At 42.1% G+C, this 20,056-nt stretch overlaps 1 protein-coding gene across 1 annotated transcript in view; it reads right to left on the bottom strand.

Annotated features, from left to right (window-relative positions):
- Positions 1–19,006, bottom strand: part of MSN (moesin) — a 70,876-nt gene extending 51,870 nt beyond the window's left edge. Inside the window, exon 1 of the mRNA XM_080909671.1 lies at positions 18,831–19,006. Coding sequence (XP_080765797.1) covers positions 18,831–18,842 — 12 coding nt within the window. The 5' untranslated portion in view covers positions 18,843–19,006. The remainder of the gene's footprint in view (positions 1–18,830) is intronic.
- Positions 19,007–20,056: the final 1,050 nt, after the last annotated feature.

Below are 20,056 nucleotides of genomic sequence, written 5' to 3'. Positions count from 1 at the left end.
AAGGTGTGTGGTTTGAATGAAAATGGTCCCAAAAGTTCATAGGGCGTGACACTGTTAGAAGGTATGGCCTTGGTGGGACAGGTATGGCCTTATTAAAGGAAATGTGTCACTGTGGGTGCAGGCTTTGAGGTTTCAGATGCTCAAGCCAAGCCCAGTGTGTGCATATGTATATTTGTGTGTGTGTGTGTGTGTGTGTGTGTATGTGTGTCTCCCTCTCTTCTCTCTCCCTCTCTTCCTGCTGCCTGCCTATTCAGAAGTAGAACTCTCAGCCCCTTCCCAGGCACTATGTCTCTCTGCACTAAATCTCTGAACTGTAAGCTGATTTCCTTCATAAGCGTTGCCATGGTCATGGTGTCTCACTATAGCATTAAAATCCTAACTAAGATAGAGAGTCTCACTAAGTGGCCCTAGATGTCTTGGAACTATATACATGAGATTGTTTTCAAACTTATGATGCTTCTGTCTCTCACAGCCTCTGCAGTGCTGGAATTACAGATGTGCATCACCTTACCTGCCCCTAAGTTGTTTGCTGTTTTTCTGTGGTTTTTAATCAAATCAAATAGTGTATTTATTTCATAATGAAAACAGTGGCACACATCTCTAATCCCAGCACTTGGGAGGCAGGGCCAGGTGTATCTCTGTATGTTTGAGACTAGCTTGGTCTACATTGAGAATTTCAGGATAGGCAGGGGTACATTGAGAGACCCTGTCTCCAAAAAAAAAAAAAATCATAAAAGGAAGGAAGGGAGGGAAGGACAAAGAACAAGTCTATAGTAACAATTTTGGAATTTTGGTTTCTTTGGAAAACACAGAAATATTCTAAGTATATGTTCTCATCTTAATCCCATGTGTGGAATATGAGGCTGCTTCAGATTGTCCACAGTAGTTCTTTGTACTCTCAGCAGGGTGGTAATTTTGCCAGTGGCAAACAGTTTCTGTGACTGCAAATTCTGGGGACTTTTCAGAAGATACATAAATGAGAGACAGGTAGGTTGGTGTTTGAGGGTTGATTGCAGTTTGTTAAGTAGTCATGTACAAATAAGAAACAACAATAAAAAGAAATTAGATATCCGAATGGCAAAGATCAAACTTGCTCCAAAGGAACTTGATGCTCCTAACCAGCAGGAAGTAGCCTGATGATAATGTCACCCCCTTTCCTTGCTACCCTTTTTTCCTCTCATATCTAGTGTTAGGGGGTTGAAAGGGTAGGAAAAGGGTGGAGAAAAGAAGAACCTACAAAGCAGCAAATTCCAGCTACACAAGTCCACATCTGGGCCTATTTGCCAGTAATCCTAGCTACTCAGTGGGTGGGCAGAGGCAGCAGAATTTCGAATTCAAGGCCTACTTGACCTACTGAGAGAGTTTAAGTTTAATTTAAAGAGATCTTCCAAGACAAATGTATTAAGACATGATACTACTACACGCCTGTAATACCAGAAGTCAGAAAGTAGAAGCAAGAAGATCATAAAGTCAAGGTCATCCTCAGCCTATAGAGCGAGTTTAAGGCAAGCCTGAGCTACATGAACTATCTCAAGAACATTACATGATAAAATAAAAAGTAGAAAGGGTGCTGGGAATGTGGTTTAGTGTCGCAGTAAATATTAAAAAATAAAAATGGCTTATCTCCTCATGGGCCCCAAGGTCTCACTCCGAGGGCCCGATTCTAATACAAAGCCATGTGCACCTCTGTCGCTCGGTTCCAGCTGCCCTCAAGATCTCTCTCTGTCCGCTCAACTCCCTTCCCTTAGCAGTTTTACTCCGCCTGTTACTGCCTCCGGTCCCGGGGCTGTTCTTTACCCCAAAACTCAACAAAAACACAACTATAGCTTTCATACAGGTTTATATATTCAATTCTCAATTCACAAACCCTCTACACAACAATATTACATCAAATGAACAAAGATACAAACTGCCCTTTTATATGAGATATTAGACCTGTAAAATCCTTAATGTTCATAGCTTTTTAACACCAATTGAGTCCACCTGGATCTAGCTCATCCTTCTGGAGGTCCATCTTGGAACTTCCCTCCTCCCTCATCCTCTGACCTCTCCTCTCTGACCCTCCCTCTCCACCTCCCTTTCCCCCACCCACCCAGTCAATGGCTCTCCTTTATTTTACTAATTAAAATGGGAAGGTTCAGAGAAGTCACCTCCGGAGTAGGAGATTTCTTGGGGAAGTGGAATTAACATTAAAATAGGAACAGCTAGCCTCAGGACAATCTTAAAGCTTCCACACAGAGTGCTTGCGGGGCATATTCAAGGCCATAGGTTGAATTTCTTGTACTGCCAAAAGGTAAAGTCCAAAACTGTAAAATAAAAACAATCTGTATTTAAATCTATCCTACAGTCTGTGTCTATTAACCTTCATGGCACAATGTATAGCTCAGCACTATAAAACAAGTGGAAAAAAATCTTTTAAAACCAAATCAAATAGAAAGAGCCCTTTTATAACCAAGTAACTGTGTGTGATCACACACACCATTAATCACAGCATTTGGGAAATAGAAGCAGACAAATCTCTTTGAGTTCAAAGACAGACTGATATGCATTCCAAGTCCCCTGCCATCCAACACTGCATAGTGAGATCCTGCCTCAAAAACAAAACAGAATGGAAAAACATGGTAACCTTCAGAGTGTCTATTTCATGACATGCAACCTTACCTACTAAGCTTAATGCTATGTCTTCCAATGCAACCCACATCTCTTATCTCAGAAGTAAATGGGAGAAAATCCTCTCTATTTCCCATAAAAATGCTACTTTGGGTACAGCATGCCCAAATCTGCAAAGATATGCAGCTCTGGGCTCTTGTGCAGCAGTGGAGTTTGTGGCTAAAGTAGCTATAGCTGCTGGGCACTCTAACAATATGATCCCCAGGGTTTCCCTGTTATGCCTCCCATCTATGCCTGACTCTACCCAAACCTCTTCACATTGGATTATGTAATTCGGTCCTGCCTACTGGCAGTGCCATAATGAGTACTACACATACCAAAAAAATGTACACTAGGTAATGCCTCAAATATGTACTCTACAGCCAAAGTCTGTGCTGCGCCACAAAGGCAGATTGAAACGATCACACAGCTGCCTATTACAATTCACTAAAGGCTTTAATTTCAATATTCCCCTTGGCATGAAAACTACTGTGTGAAGACATGGAAAAGAAGGGTGGAAATAGACTATGATCAGGCTGAAAACTCACAGATAAATGGACACTATAAGGTACATCAGGAAAAAAATCCCATTTTATTCCCTGGCATTCTTAAACTCCACCCTGCCAGGGCCCAAATAAATCCACCTTAGGTGCTTTCCAGGAGACTATGGAGTTGTTCAGCTTGTTGGCAGATCTATTCAATGAATACAAAATGTATCTAGTCAATATGTATTTCTTGAATACCTAATCTGTGTCAAGCACTATGCTCTAGAGGACAGTAGGAACCAATACCTGTTCTCATGGAACTGACACAGTAAATTCAGCTTACACTCTAGTGCAGTGGTTCTTCACCAGTGGACCTTCACCCCTTTGGGCAGCATATCAGATATTGTAAAATACCTTAAAGTTCATAAAAGTAGCAAAATTACAGTTATGAAATTGAAACAGTATGACTGGGGTCACTACAACATGAGGAACATGCATTAGGAAGGTTGAGAACCACTGGAGTGGGTTCAGCTAATACAATGTGAAGAATATAATCCTGAAAGTGGTCTCAACTCCAAAAGCTGCTTTTCTGCATAGGAGTTGACTATACGACTTTTCTTTTCTGATTTGTTTTGTGACAGGGTTTCACATGTCCCAAACTGGTCTCAATATATATACATATATATATATATATATATATGAGAATGACCTGAACTTCTGAGCCTCCTACTTCTACCATCTGCTTGCTAACATCATATGTGTGTACCACCATGAATGGTTTGTGCAGTGCTAGGCATCAAACTGATTAAACTCCGCACTCTACTGAGCTATATCCCCAGATCTACTATAAGACTCTAAACAAGAAAGAACCCTCCAGTTGTGTTTTAGAGTTGACCAAGATATTACCTACAGATTAAAAGAATGTTTAAATGTTTCTTTATAAGACACAAAGCCCTAGTGTAGATTATAGTTTTGCAAACAACCAAACAGCAGCAAAACACTGTGTGTAATATATGCTGAAGACAAAAAGCATGCTTAAAATGTCAAAAATATCTACACAGGGATAGGAATGTGGCTCAACTGGTAGAATACTTGCCTAGCACACACAAAGCTTTAGGTACAATCCCCATCACTGCATAAATCAGACATGGTGGCACGTGCCTGCAATTCCAAACCTTGTGTGACAGAGGCAGGAATATCAGGAATTCAAGGTTAGCTTTAATCCTTGGCTTCATACAGAGTCATGTGTTAAACTGAGATACAGGATAAGGTTGGCTGGAATCCATGGCTACATATAGAGTCACGGGTCAGGCTAAGATACATGACACCCCACTGGGGGGGAAGAGTATCTATCTTCAATGACCTTGAACTTTGATGGTTCCCTCATAAGCTGTTTGTCCAAAGCAGATGGGATGAGCAGGCCTCTGAAATGCCTTATAAACAGTAACAAACATAAAAGTGTTCTAACAATACATAGAAAACTTGAAGCCAGCAGACCTGAAAGGGTCTTCTTAGTTTCACTGCAGCTTCTATAAATACTTCTACCTTTATCTAAAAGAGGGTCAGGCACCCCTCTTCTGTAGCACCACTCACTTGAAGCTAAAGAGCTAAAAGAAGGGGCCAACTCCCACCCCTAGCTACTTATAGCCATTCCTGAGTAGGGCCATGCTGGACCAGTTAGAACCACATTCCATATACTTCCCTCTAAAAAGAACTAAGCCATAAAATTCCTTTAAGGGCCTCAGGAAGCCACATTCTCTGATCTGAAAGAGATCCTCAATCTCTGCATTCTGAAAGGAATGTGATGGGGTACACACGTGTGAAAGAACTATAAGAGGTTGTTTTGTAGCTCGAAATGGTGTTATATTTACAATCCCAGAAGATGATGAGGCCAATCCCCTTTTACACCTAATGAGTTCCAGGCCATCCTGGGTTATAGACTGAAATCTTGTCTCAAACAAACAAAAACCATGGTGGGGTGGTACACTCAATAAGCACCTATAAATCAAGACCAGAAAAGCTTGGATTTCTATGCACCGACTTAGGCTGTTCCTCATTATAATGTAAAATACACACACACAAACACACACACAACATGCCTTTTGTCTATTACCAGTGCCTCCCCAGTCTCACTCAGGATCCCTTACATATTTTGCTGCTGCTTCTCCCACTATCGCTGACCTTCAAAAGGGTTGTGCATGCTGAGTATGCTAACACATACCTGGAATCCTACTACTAAGGAAGCTAAGGCAAGAAAATAGTCAACCTGTGCTACACTGTATATTAGGTCACTATGGGCTACAGAGCGGCACTGTATCTCAAAACCAGTTGGGCAGAAAGGTTTAAGGATAAAGTGGTATAGGCATGTACTCCTGCACTTGCTAGACAGAGGCAGTAGGATAAGTTCAATGTCATCCTTGGATCCTTGGCTACATATTGAACTTAAGGATATAATGGACTGACTAAAAGAGATCCTGTATCAAATACACATAAAGAAAAAGAAAGAAATTTTGTATGCCTCTTAACAATGGCCATCTAGAGATAGCCACTTCTTGAGGTAAGGGGAACTAAAAGCTTTAAAATCCACAAGTTTACTAAATAAAAAGAAAAGTCTGGAAGTTCAACATGTCTATAAATCATATAGTCATTGGGTGGAATTTTTTAAGGCCATTAAAATGTTCTTCTTTTTAGTTCAGGTATCATGTACCTTAGGCTGGCCTACAACTCACTTTGAAACAAATAATCTTGTACTCAGTCCTAGGGCCTGCATCACACAGGAAATAGGGGAATATTCCCAGAGCCTGAGATAGGATAATTTCCCGAAGTTAAAGGCCAATGTGGACTACAAAGTTAAGTTCCAGGTCAGCTTGGAATATCAAGAATATTGAGAAAAAAAATAATCCTAAATGTACATTTATCCAATCATATTTTTAGTGATGAATTTGCTAGGGTATAAAGAAGTAGGAATTTTTATGTACAAATCACTGTGCCATAGAAAAACTAAGGTTCAAATGTAACACACAACAAGAAATAAAAATAAGAACTAACATATTAAAGTAGTGGGTTTTTGAAAGATTGTTCTCTGTGTGTGCTAAACAGTCCCATATGGTGTGGGGCATTTTACGAAAAGAGGAAATACAAAACAAAGCCCCATTCTTTTTCTGCCTAACTGTACATCACTTTTCTTCACTGACCTTGCTTACCTACACTTTCTCACTAAAAGCCATTTTGATCTACCATTTCAACTGCTAGATACCATGTGGGGGGCCATAAAAAATGAAAAACTGTCAACAACACAGAAGAAATTGCCTTTATGACCCAGAAACTATTCCAGCTTGATTCTGGGAAAGAAACTGGTCCCAAACAGCATAATCAAGTTTCACACAACTAAGACATCTTTAGGTTAGCTGCCTCAGAAAATTGTTCTAAAAGGAAGAAGATATCAATACTTCAGAGTCCATAAAATTGATGTTCAGGACCTCTTTTTAAAAGGCTGGGATACAGTGTGAGATTCATAAACAAGTACTGGACCAAAGATGGAGAGTACAAGGAAGAAGTAAAAGCATATCCTTTTTTATTCTGTGTCAATGTAACATACCTTCACGACGAGTTTATAATTTCATCATCCTTGATCTATAGGTCTAACACAATATTCATATAGTGCAGAATCAGATGAAAGCCCAACACTAAGCATGGAAATAGAAATTATGTGATAATAAACTCCCTGGCTAGAAATTATTCCTCTGATCCACCTGATGCCATACGTATAGCTTTCCCTGTACAAGGGCAGCAGAGACAACAGTGACTCAGACAAGAGGAAATCTTAGTAATTTAAGACTCAAAATAAAAGTAATCCCATGGTCCCCAAAAGGCTGTTGTATAAAGAGAGGGGAAATAAGATCTCCTCTGCAATCAGTTTAGGTTTGTTTTTTGGTCATCCCTTTCCGGATAAAACTATGGCTATTTCAAGGGTCTTCTATTCTCTCTGGAATCATCAATAACCAAAAATAGCCAGCAACTCTGGTCTTCAGAGTGGAGTGAAATGCTTTGCCCAAGGTTCACTGTCAATAGCTGTTTCCCCAAGTCATTGTCTCCACAGTAGGGCTCCTGGAAATAGAGTCTGTTTCCATACTGATATATCTAGGAGAGAAAACATCCTCAATGTTATTTTAAAGGAAACAGGACAACTTCAAACACTTACTGTTCTCTGTTGTTACATAGCTATCTTCTTATTCTTTTTAAGAGTAAACACATGATCAGAATATGTTTCCCATATAAAGAAATAAAGGTGTGAAAATGATTTGTACCAGGTCACCCAGACAGAGGCTAAAACCAGACAGCTAGCCTAACTTAGCCTACTATGGCTTCCACTGCACAGTGTCCACTAAAAAGCAGAAAACTGAGAGGCTGGAGAGATGACTCTGCAGTCATTTGCTGTTGTTGCAGAGGACCCAGGTTCAGTGCCCAGTATTCACCTGGCAGTTCACAACCATCCTTAATTCCAGTTCCAGGGGATCTGATGCCTGCTTCTGACCTCCTCAGGTACCAGGCACACAAGTGTTGCACAGACATGCAGGCACGCAAAACATGTAAAATAAAATAAATATATCTGAAAACAAAATTTCAAAGCAGAAAAAAAATAATGAATGAGACATATGCCTGAAACTTTATGCATCAAAAGCTCTCTTCTTCTAACCTAATCTGAGAAAGCCTAGTGAGACTAGGCATAGAGAAGGCACATGCCAAGACTTGGCCTTACTTATTCGAAGGCTTTACCTACTCCAAAAAAATACTTTCAGATGCTGAGAGCCCTAGCCCCACCCCACCTCCTAGGCCTTTTCAGGCCAAGAACAACCACACTTAAGCTGTCAGAGAGCTTTGTAAGAAACTAAAGGCAGGTAACTATGCAGGGACAAGTGGGAAAGAAAAGATAAGAAATCAGGGTGGGGAAATCACAATCATTCCAGAACCTGCCTCCCCTCCCTCCACCACCCCACCCTGTCTCATCCTTCTCAATTCCCATTCTTCCTCCTCCTCTCAAGGCCCTGAGAAAAAATGTTTACGGGTAGCATTGCAAAACCTTGAAGAAGGTGGTCCCTGTTATAAAGAACAAAAAATTGGTTGAAGAGAGGTGAGTATTTAAGGGGGGCAAAAATAGCCAAATAAGGTCACTCGACTCATGGGGAATCATGAGGAATGGTTCCAGAAGGTGACATCACAGGGAGGAAGCCTTTAGTCACTGGTTTCCTCTGGCAACTGGCCTTTGGCCAGGAGGCAAGCTCCCAATCATAGGAAAATGCCTAGGCTATTGCAGAAAGGCAAATAGACTAAATTGTTCCCAGACCCAGCTCAACCACTTCAGGAGCAGCCCTCCAAGCACCCGGAGAAGAGAAGTAAAGCAACCCTGAAGCAAAATGGCCACTATTCTTGCCAAGTGTATTCTAGATTCACCATGCCCCAGGAACCAAGGGAAATAAAGAACCTGGGGAAGTAAATTCTACGTTTTTTATTTCTGATGTCACTGATGTTTTCATGCTGGAGAGGAGAAAAGCAAATTCAAGGGCAAAAGGGCCGCATAACTCTTAGTTTTAGTAAAATAACATTTCTAGGCTTGTCAGACTCTCTCCATTAACAATATGGTTGAGAAGGAGTTAAGCTTATTTTAAACCCTTGAAAATAGCAAGAACCTATGTATCTTAATTAATGACAATCATATTGGATGTTCCCTTGACACCTCCAACCCTGTATACCACAGATTAATTAAACATTATAACAAGGAATAAAGAGCCTTTAGGTGTACTATCATCAAATACCCAGCCTGAGGTTTTTGGAAAAAGACTGGACCCGGGGATTGAAGCAGACTAGAACAAAATGGTAAGATCAGAAACTACTTTGGCTATCTTAAAAATAGCATCCCTTTTCCAAGCTTGCCCTTAATCTCAGAATTCAGAGAAGCAGAGGAAAGTAAATCTCTGAGTTTCTGGCCACCTTGCTCATATGCTATAACCAACAAAGATTTTCAGGACTTTACTTTGCCCTGCCTCACCAATGTTCAAACCTCAATGATTCCCATAATTTGCCTCAATTAGTATAATCACAGAAATTTTCTATCAAATTTTCACAAATTTGAAAACAGTTTTAGATCTGCTACTTCTGCTGCTAAGCATAGCCAAAAAGATATACTTGAAAACATACATCAAAATATCTGTCTCCGAGTTCAAGGTGCCCATTCTGTAGGTAGGCTATGGTCAGAAAGCATAGAACTCCTCCATCTATCACAATCACTCATTAAAAAAAACTTCCTCCATATTTTCTCCACCAACACCTCACCTCACAGCAAAGCCAATGGGAGAACAGAAAGTCTTCACTGAGTTCTATTTCTTAATTTGGTTCAAACAGACTCATGAAGGAAGGAACTATCATGTGTGCACAGAGATGTGTGTGCATGCCACAAAATGTACGTAGAGAACGAGAGGATGACCTCAATCATCAACCCTAGGCTTCCCCTTATTAAGGAGACTGTCTCTCTTGTTTCTGCTACTTCATTACAGGGCACCTGGCATATATGCTTCCAGAATCCTCCTGTCTCTGCTTCCCATCTTGCAGTAGGAGTTCAGGACCCGCAGATGTACCCTTAACATGGGCTCTGAAACCCAGGTCCTTACTTCACCCACTGAACCATCTCGTGAAGCCATTTAGAAACCTACTTGGGCAAGAAAAATAACAGCTTTTACTAGAACTAATTATCCTGGTTTCAGAAACCAGTATCCTTCACAGACCTTTCAGAATGTTTACCAATGAAGGAATGATTTAAAAGGGACACTGGCCTAAAACAACCTAGTTTGCACCTTTATTTAAAAATCCTATCATTTCCCCACCCAGAATGGCCACTGGCCCCCAAGTATATACCTCTTTAACAACTCATTAATGTCCCAGTAAACTCCTTATTACAACCTATAGAAAATACAATTTTTTTTATCAAACTGTTTCTAAGAATGAGTTAACCCTAAATCTACAATTAAATGGGGAATTTTCAAAGGTATGAATTGTATTCTGCTCATTATATATTTTACAGTAATAGTAACAATAAGTTATGAAAATTGAGCTCCTAGTAGATGGCTGAACATATTAATAATTGGTGGTTATACTAATATGACACCATTAGTTACTAGGCACAGTTATAAGCACTTTATATAAATTATCTCACTTAATCAACACAACACTAGGAAGCAATTATTATCTTTAAATTACAGTTGAGGAAAAGAAGGCTCAGAAGTAACCTACTGAGGCATGTTTGTTGCATACCTATTGTCCTAGATATTCAGAATGCCCAAACAGAAGGGAACCACTTGAGACCAGAGTTCAGAGATGGGCTTGAGCACTTACTGTAACTCCACTCAAAAAATAAAATAAAAATCCAGGCATGGATGGTAGCACTCAGGAAGCAGACGCAAAGGATAGTTGCATTCTACAAAAGAAGACTGTAAAAAAATCAAAACAAGGGATAGGTGAAACGGGATAAGGAGAAGGAAGATGGAGATGGAGAGGGGAAATTCATAGACTAGAACCAGACAGCTTGGATTCAAATTACAGCTATGTGATTAACTAGTTATACCTTGGGTAAACTTACTTAGCTCCTTTTTTTTTTAGTTCTGGAGATTCAACACAAGGCCTTCTGCATGTTAGGAACAACTCATTGGCCACACAGGTTAAGTGCTTAGAATGTGAGTCCAAGCAGTCTAATTCTGGACTCTGTACCTTTCAATATTATACCTTTTTTATGAAAGCCTGAAATCTCCCCCAACAACCCAATACTTGACCTACTATCAAAGTACCTAGAGTTGATAGTTGAGAGCTGAGATCAGTTGACTCTGGACTATATTAAAATGGTTGCTACAACACCAAATATTATCATTAAATTTGAAAGACAAATGATCTTCTAACCATAGTACAACAGACAGGTCAAGCTTGAATTCAAAGAGGTCAGACCTTGATAGGCATGGATGTCAAGTCCATATGTCCAACTCTTAGGAGATAGAGGTAGAACAGTCAGAAATTCAAAGCCAGACTCAGTTACACAGCAAATTCAAAGCTAGTCTGGGCTAAATGAGATCTGTTTCAAAACAAAAAAACAAGGGCATAGAGATGGCTCATCAGGTAAAGGGACTGGCTACTATGCCTGATGGAACTGAGTTCAACATAATGGAAGGAGAGAACTGACTCTAGTTGTCTTCTGCCCTCCATACATACTACAGGCAATGCCACATGTGGATGCTTAAGCATGCATTCACACACATGTACATACAAATATGTACAGGACACAAATAATTTTAAAGGATTCAAATAATTCAGCCACAGTAGTGATCAGCTGTAATCCCAGCAGTTGAAGAGCACGTGAAAGCATGAGGATAATAAGGTCATCCCTCGGCCACATAACTAGGTCAAGTTCACCCTGAACTAGAAATCCTGTTGCAAAAGAAAAAAGAAATATGTATGACTCTTAGGACAGTAAGGCCTAGTCTCAAGAAAGAAAATGGCCAAACATCCTCTCCCTGTGTCCCTTCTTTAACCATCTGTCTTCTAGTACCTTTTAGAGGCAAGAAAAAAACATCTAGGAAGTACTACAGAGTTCCAAAGAAATGTTCAAGACTTGAAGCATCTCCATCTTTAAAACTCCCTGGGGATTGCTGTACAGTCACTAACAGGATGGTCAAGTCACCCCCAGCTGAGTCAGAAAACACTCAACATCCTCTTTTATACTGGCCTCAGGCAAGATGCCCTGGTCCTATTATCAACTCACTGAAATTTCTTCCTTATTGTGGGATTCTGTGTGCTCATCTAAAAAATAAAGGCTGGCTGAACTACAAGACCAGCTCAGATGTTCTATAGCTCAGCACACTCCTGTGGGAAACCCTGGTCATCTAAAAACAACTAGCTAAATCGAATCTTGAGGATGAGGAAGCTCAGGGACACTCCAAGTGTGGATAACTTTATTTGAAATGCTGTACCCCACGGTACCTACCCCTCCACTCACTGGTAACACTCATCTTACAAGATTTATCTTCACCACCATTTTAATGCCTACCATTATATCTAACTACTCAACTATATTTAGAAATAATTAAAGATAGTTCTTCATAACTTCCAGCTAGATGTGGTGGCACATGCCTGTAATCCCAACACTTGTAGACAAAAAGCAGTAGGGTCATCCTTCTCTGTCTTAAGAGCTTTCTCCCCCACACCCCTAAAAGGAGCCTAGTATCTCCCTAACCTTTCAGCAAAACCAGAGGAAATCTATATGATGCTATCAAACAGTCACTGTATAATGTGAGAAGAGAGGAAGAGAAAGCTACAAAGGTATTACTTCTTTGTTTATGAAGACAGGGTTTTTTATGTTATTTTAGCAGACATTGAATTCACTATGTAGCCTAGCCTGACCTCAACCTCACATCTTCCTGGCTCAGTTGCAGAGTGCTGGAATTACAGGCAGAATCCACTACACCCAACTCTAATAAAGCTATTCCTGTTTGCTGAGAGCTCTTCGATAAACTTACCACCTTCATAATGTAGTTTCACTTAGTTTCTTTCTTTCCTCAGTAAAAAAAATTAAAAAAAAAAAAAAAACAGATGTGCCTACTCCTGCTTCAACTTAATGTCTCACCCTGAGGTAGCAAAGGATGCCTTCTCCTTCTCTGGGGAGGAGAGGTGATAACGAGGTGAGGGTAGTGAGGGTGGGACCAGGAGAGGGGCTTCAATTGGGATGTAAAGTGAATTAATTAATAAAAAAGTACAAAACAGCCAAAAGCTCAAAACTCAATAGAGAAATAAATAGCCAAGGGTCCTCACGCCAGTATTATTGGCAAGATCTAATGCAATGAACCAGAAACTCTACATTCTAAACTGGCACTCAACAGACAATAATGCAGAAATATAGAAAGACAAGATAAATACCTTTTGGCAAGCACTGTGTGAACTCTGTATCTCTAGTATCCTCTAGCACATCAAAAGTGCTCAAATTCTAAAGAATGTCTGAATGAACACATATGAAAAAAAGATATCCAATGCTATTTACCATGTAGCATTGAGCTGTCAAGAATATCCATATTAGAAGGGTTCCTAAAGTTTACCAATTACCAGCACATGTCCCTTGTGACAAAGTTGAAGAGATACTGAGAGTGGACAGAAAGGAATTTGCTAATGGCCTACTTTATTTGGATAACCTTTCTGTTGAAAGGTGTAGCCCAAGCTGGCTACCGATTCATTACTTGGTGGGGAATAACCCTACACTCCTGATAGCCCTGCCTCTACTTCTCAAGTACTGGGACTGTGTGCCTATACTAGACTTTCTTCTTCACTTAGAACTTTATTTCCTTTACTTTTATTCAGTTTGGCTGCTGTGAAAATTTGATGAACACAATTAATTTACACTAACTCAGTTATATATACTTGTAGATCTAACAAAATGTTAAGGAGATTGCGACATTTAGAATATTCCCCAGTCTTCTGATTAATATGACAACTTAAAAATATTTTTAGGAGGCTGAGTCAGGATATTCTCATGCATTCTAGGCCAATCTGAATCCACAGAAACTTTGGGTTTCAAAAACCAAAAACAAAATTTAGAAGGTTATATGTTTAATTTTATAGACTCAGGCAAGATTTAGAATTTCAGCTTTTGGCAGGTACCTATCCATTCACAGAACTCCTTTCAAGTTCTAGGAACCCTTTCAAGGACATTGTTTGTTTAAGACAGAATTCCTCTGTGTGGCCCTGGCTGTCCTGGAACTAGTTCTGTAGACCAGGCTGCCCTCAAACTCAGAGATCAGCCTGCCTCTGCCTCCAAAATGCAAGAATTAAAGATGTGTGCCACCACCACCAAGCTTCAAGGATTTTTTGTTTGTTTGTTCAAATATAAATAATACATAATAAATCTTTAAAAACCAAAGAGCATCTCATCTCCTTGTATAGAATGAGAACAAATATTCTAAGTTGAGTTTTACTTTCTATTTCCCAACACCCACGATCCTCGCTCATGTAATGCTGAGCTAACCCTCCAAACTAAGATCTTCTATCACAAATTAGAACCTGGAACTGCAAAGTTTTTCAGCTCTATCAAGCATGAAGTCAAAGGGATGAACAGCAAAGCCAGTCAATTATGAACAACCATCCTCATCATGACCTGACGAACGGACAGCCCCAAGGAAGACCACCTTTGTACTGTTCATTTGTTTGTTTGTTTGTTTTTTCCCTCTTTAGAGACAGGAGAATGAGGTGGAGTAGTAGAAAAGATTGGAAGTTAAGAAAGAAGCATATGATAAACTCCATTCTATCTTTCAAAGATCAGACAGAGTCAGGATCTATCTTCAAAGATCAGAGGCAATGTAGCCATGAAAAGCCCAACCCTGACAGTACTGCTGGTAGCCAGATATCCCCCTCCCGGGACCCTGAGTCTAGAAATTCCAGTGGGGGTAGGGGTGGACTCCCAGGAATATACAATGGAACCTAAGAAAGACTGTTGCTAAGCAACACTATTAGAGCAGAGTTCAGAATAATTGTAGCTGTCATCACTTCTCATCCATAGAGAATTAGATTTGGAAGCATGGGGAAAGACTAAATGACCTCTAAATGTCCCTTCCATTTCCACAATCTAGTAAAGCAGTTGAATTACAGTGTCAGACCAAAGAAAAGGCACCACCTTTTTTGGTTCACTGTTAAGTTTTTTTTTTGGGGGGGGGGGGCGGTGTTAGACAACCTATAACTCAACCTGGCCTCAAACTCACTACAATCTTCTATCCTCCCAAGTGCTACAATTACATATGCCTGACAACACTTCCCTTACAGGCTGCCATTTTAGGCACTTAGAGAATAATGCAATAGTCGATACCACCCCATCACGTACGGACAGAGCAACCTTCCCCCCCAAGATGAAAGAAAAGGCTGTTTTGTGCAAGAGATTTTTTTCCATGGATAAGTATAAATGAAATCACCAAGATAGTGCTTGTTCTGTTCTCTACTATCTAGAATTCACAAAGGGGTCAGCAAACTGGAACATCAAGAGTGGAGAAAGGCTAGACACTGTAACACTCCTCTGTTATCCTAGTATGAGGGAGGCTGAGGTGAAAATGTACAGAGTTCAGGTCATCCTTGCCTATATGTCCAGTGGGCAACCTGAGACTCAGTCACAAACAACAAATCAAGTGACTTCCAAGATGGCTCAAAGGGTAACCCACTTACCAGCCAAAGCTGACCACTTTATTCCCAGATCCCATAGTGAAGAGAACTGACAGAAACTTGCCCTTTGATGTCCACTGTGTGTGTGTGTGTGTAGACTATATAATTTCATCATTCGAGAGACAGAATTGCCTAGAATCAAGGCCAATTTTAGCTGCACAGCTCATGTCTCTGTCTCAAAACAAAAACAAAACACCCTCAGGTGGTAATTCACACCCATAATTCCAGAAATTCTGAAGCAGAGTCAAGAGGATTGCTGTGAGTTAAAAACAACAACAGAAAAAAAAAAAAAAAAAGAAAAGCCTATTTTATAGGCCCCTAAAGGCTACACAAGAAACTGTTTCCAAAAAAAAAGAGGGAGAGATGGGGGGCAGTGAGTGCAGCAGACAGAGGCAGAAGCCTCCCACACAACCTTCATTCCTCATCCCTTGCCCCACCCTCAAGTCTACAGGCAGGGCTGGTTCAAGGGTTAGAAGCCTGAAATTCTGCCCCCTATTCATCAAGTACCACTTTAGTGCCACTTCAGTGGCTCAAGCAATGCTAGGAATGGCAGGAAAATCAACAATTCATACAGCCCCTGTTAAAGTTTAGCTGAATCCGGATCCAGAAGTTTTCAAATACTTCAAGGAGCTGGACTCTGTGTCAGTCATGGATGGTACCATCCAATGAGCACTGATCACTTCTTCCCATGACTTGCTAAATCCCAGTAAACCAAACAGGTTTTTCCAAGACTGATGACCTCCCCACCTCAAAAAGACCTAGACCCAAGTTGTACCCTTCCTGTTGGTATGCTACAACATTCATGGTCCATCCTTCCCTATCACCAGTTTCAGTCTCCCCATCTAGACAATGGGAAGAGTTGGACTTGGTCTTATGACAACAAATCCCAGGATTTAGGTGGTAGAAGCAAGAGGATTAGAAGTTCAAGCCTAGCCTGGAATATATGAGACCCTGTTTTGTAAAACCAGTTAAGTAAATAAATAAATGGTAACACTCAATACATCATAAAGTTTGAAATTAAAAACCCAAAATCATGAAAATTACCAATCTCCTTTTTAGGAAATCCAAGTGAATCTCCTAAATCTTTGAAATAAAAACAAAAAGTTAAAGATGGAATTGAAAGGAAAAGACCTTCTCAACAAAAGGTCTATTTTTATTTTATGCTCATGAGCATCTTAGCAGCATGTATATACACCACATTTGGGCTTGATGCTTAAGGACACCAAAAGAGGGAGTCGGATGCCCTGGCTTACATTACAATACAGACAGTTGTAAGTTGCCATGTGGGCACTGAGACCAGAACCTGTGAGAGTGCCTTGTTGGGCAATCTCTCCAGTCCCAGGAAACACATTTTAAATTACAATTATCTTCTCTCCAGAAGAGATAGTGGGCTGGTCATATGAGAGCCTGTGATCCTAGCACTCAGTGGGCTAGACTGAAATGGCTAGGAACTATGCTACAACAGTATAAGACCTTGTTTTGAAAAACACAAGACCAGACTTTTGGAACTAACAACCTGAAACAGTCCAAAAAAGATGTATTTCAACATATTTAAAGTAGGCTGCCCTGGCTAGGAGAAATTGGCTTTAACAGTGAAACTGACCATGTCTAACACAAACGAAGGCATTTGATTTTGACACTACCATTCCCTAGCTTTCATATTTTAGAAATGGTTTAGTACACAGTTAAGGAGTGGAAGCCGAGTTGAGTGGTGGCTCAAACCTACAATCCCTGCACTTGAGAAGGACTACCTCCAAGACTTTTTCGGTACATCTCAGGCTACAAAGTGAGTTCAATCCAACCTTGGCTAAACACAAACCTTTTATCAAAACAAATTAACAAGCCAGGTGTGGTGGCTCAAGCCTGTAATCTCAGCACTGTGGAGGACGAGGCAGGAAAATTGGCAAAAATCTGAAAGCAACCTACATTACATGGGGAGTCCCATGACAGCCTAGGTTACAGGTTGTGGTGATCCTCCCCAACCAAAAAGACCCACTGAGAAATTCATGTGATAGGAAAACAGAAGGGTAGACTGGGGGGGGGGGGCGCGGGAGGAAGGAAACCTGCCAGAGGTCTTGGGGTGAAGGAGACCACAGGAAGGCAGTGGAGGAGGGGAACAAATATCATCTCACATTTGTATATACTTTCATAAAGTATAATGTTATAGAAGACCAAAGGACTCGGTCTCCAAAAAAATTAAAATATTAAAAAAAAAAAAAAAACAAAAAAGCCTTGGTGTTTCTTAAGAAGTTCTGAGTTCCAAGAAGGCAAGGAAGACCCAGCAGTATAGCTGAAATACAGTAAGGTGCCAGGAAACCTCAATATAGACACAAAGACCTCCCATATCTATTCACTCTCCTCTCTTTCCAGGCGCCCCCATCCCTTCTCAAGCATCCAATCTCAGCTCTACCCAGGCTCAGGCAGTCCTAGAGAGATGGGTAGGCTAGCAACATACAACACAGGAGCCCAGCAAAGCCCCTTCACCTAAGAAACTCAATTCACAGTGGTCATAGGGCCTTCAAGAGCTAGGACCTAGCGTGACTTGCACAAAAGCAAGCAGAGCTCATTAGTCAAGCACATACCCCTCCCCCACCCCTCCCTACTGGGCATCCGGCCCCCCTAGGCCTCACTCCCTGGAGGCTTTGGGTAGCAACAGCCAGTGGGGTGGAGACCAGATCTCAAATCAACCACCACACTAGATAGGTGTGGCCCCCACAGGAGAAAACCTATACCTCACAAAACGGCCCTAGGGGGTTACAGAGGCACTATGTCTGACAGGGATTTAATAGAGGAAGAGAAACCTGCCCTGTCTTCCAGTAGGTTGAGTGGGCCCCTCCACAGACTTGTGCCTAATGAAGTGTTTCTGCCCCTGGGTAAAGTAACCCAGCTGATGAGCCCCTCTACATCTTCCTCCTCTCCCAGGGAAAAGCAGTTGGGGCTGAAAAGCTGTGGAAGGGGGCAGAGCAGAAGTGAGGTAGAAGAGGGGCAGTTATGGGAAAGGTGGATGGGTGTACGGGATCCGCCCTGAGCAACTTCCTCTCTCCTCCCCGCTTCTCTGTAACCATGGGGCTCTTCTGAGACAGTGATAGCCTTGCTCCAGAAAGGCGCCAATTCCTGGGCCCCGGAAATGTTCTCAAAAGTAGAGTCGTTTTCCCAGTGCCCAATGACCCTTTAGAAAAGGGGATTTATCCAGCCTCTCACAGAATTTCCACTGCCTCATCCCAGAGGCGGGGAACTGAACCCGTGAAAGGCTGACCACTCCTTATCCACACTTCTAGTTTGTACACCCGGTCACCTCCTAGAGCGCTCAAACTAGGACTCCACAATCGTCTCCTCCTTACAGCCTTAAGGGACAGCCCAGTATCCCAGGCAGGCCTGTGACCAACCAAGCCCTAAGCCATAAAGTGGCAAGGGTCAAACTGGAACCCCCGGGGCCGACCGACCGCGCCAGTCCTCCGCACTCACCGTCTTCGGCATGGTGGCGGCAAGGAAGGAGTTGGTGAAGTTTGGCTGGAAACTGTCGGGCTGCTCTGAGCGCGCAGTACACTTCGGCAAGGACTCGACAGAACCGGGTGCTCAGATTGGGTCCCACTCTAGGGTTGGGCGACTGCTCCGCTTCCTGCTAACGGGCCACGACTTTACAAACCCCACCCAGGAAAGAGCCGCCCCCGTTGCGCTGCTGCTCCTTTATGTGGCCGGGCTTCCGCGCCTCTCCCCGCCCTCCCGCCAGCCTGCCCGCGGCTTCGGGCATCGCCCCGCCCAGCCCGGCCCAGCCCAGAGAGGCTCCTCTGGCCACGTGGGGGTCCAAGCCCGGGTCCAAAAACTCCCCCAAGGACTCCCACTCCCCACTCTTGCCCACTCTGCCCCCTCCCACCTTCACTCACTGTCCCCTCTTCCAAGTTTCGACCATCTGACTCCGCCCCCAGTATGAGCCCGGGCTTGACTGGGGGGCCACACCCTAGCAGATGCTTCTGCAGCCCTGAACCAAGTTGGGAGCCCGTTGTCTGGTAGAGCTGCCCAGTTCCCTCTCTAGGAAGCCTTGGGCTAGAAAGTTCCCGCTTCACGTCCCCCCACCCACCCCACCCCGCCGTGTGTACCCTTTGGTTGGTGGTTTAGTCCCTGGCAGTTCTGGAGGGTCTGGCTGGTTGATATTGTTATTCTTTCTATGGGGTCGCAAACCCCTTCAGCTCCTTCAGTCCTTTCTCTAACTCCCATTGGAGACCTGGTGCTTGGTTTGGGGCGGGTGGGAGGGGGAACATCCTCATAGAAACAGGGAGAGGGAGGATGGAAGAGAGGGGGAACAGGAAATGGGATAACATTTGAAATGTAAATACATAAACTATAAGCATATAAACATAATTTTATTTAAAAAAGAAAGTTCCCGCTAGTGGACATTTGAACTCTTTTTTTCTGTGACTTCCAGTCATGCCACACCTAAGCTCCCCGGGACCACAACAAATTCTCTGCTGTCCACAGTAGCTCCTGAGAGTTCTGCTACTCCTCAGGAAACTTCTGGACTAAACTTCTTCAGCTCCTCCTCAGCAGTTCATTCCTGTCTATAGGATTCATTTAACCTGTCACATTTCTTTCGACTTTGTATGGGCCTCATTTTCTCCAGAATTAAGAACCTTTTCCAAATATCTGTCTTCTAAGTTCATTTTCTGTCCTCCGATTCCCAGGTTCAAGTCTCC

The sequence above is a fragment of the Micromys minutus genome, assembly GCF_963924665.1.
Source record: "Micromys minutus genome assembly, chromosome: X".
Classification (NCBI taxonomy): Eukaryota; Metazoa; Chordata; class Mammalia; order Rodentia; family Muridae; genus Micromys; species Micromys minutus.
The sequence above is the reverse complement of the archived record's forward strand: the minus strand, read 5'-3'. Positions and strand labels throughout refer to the sequence as shown.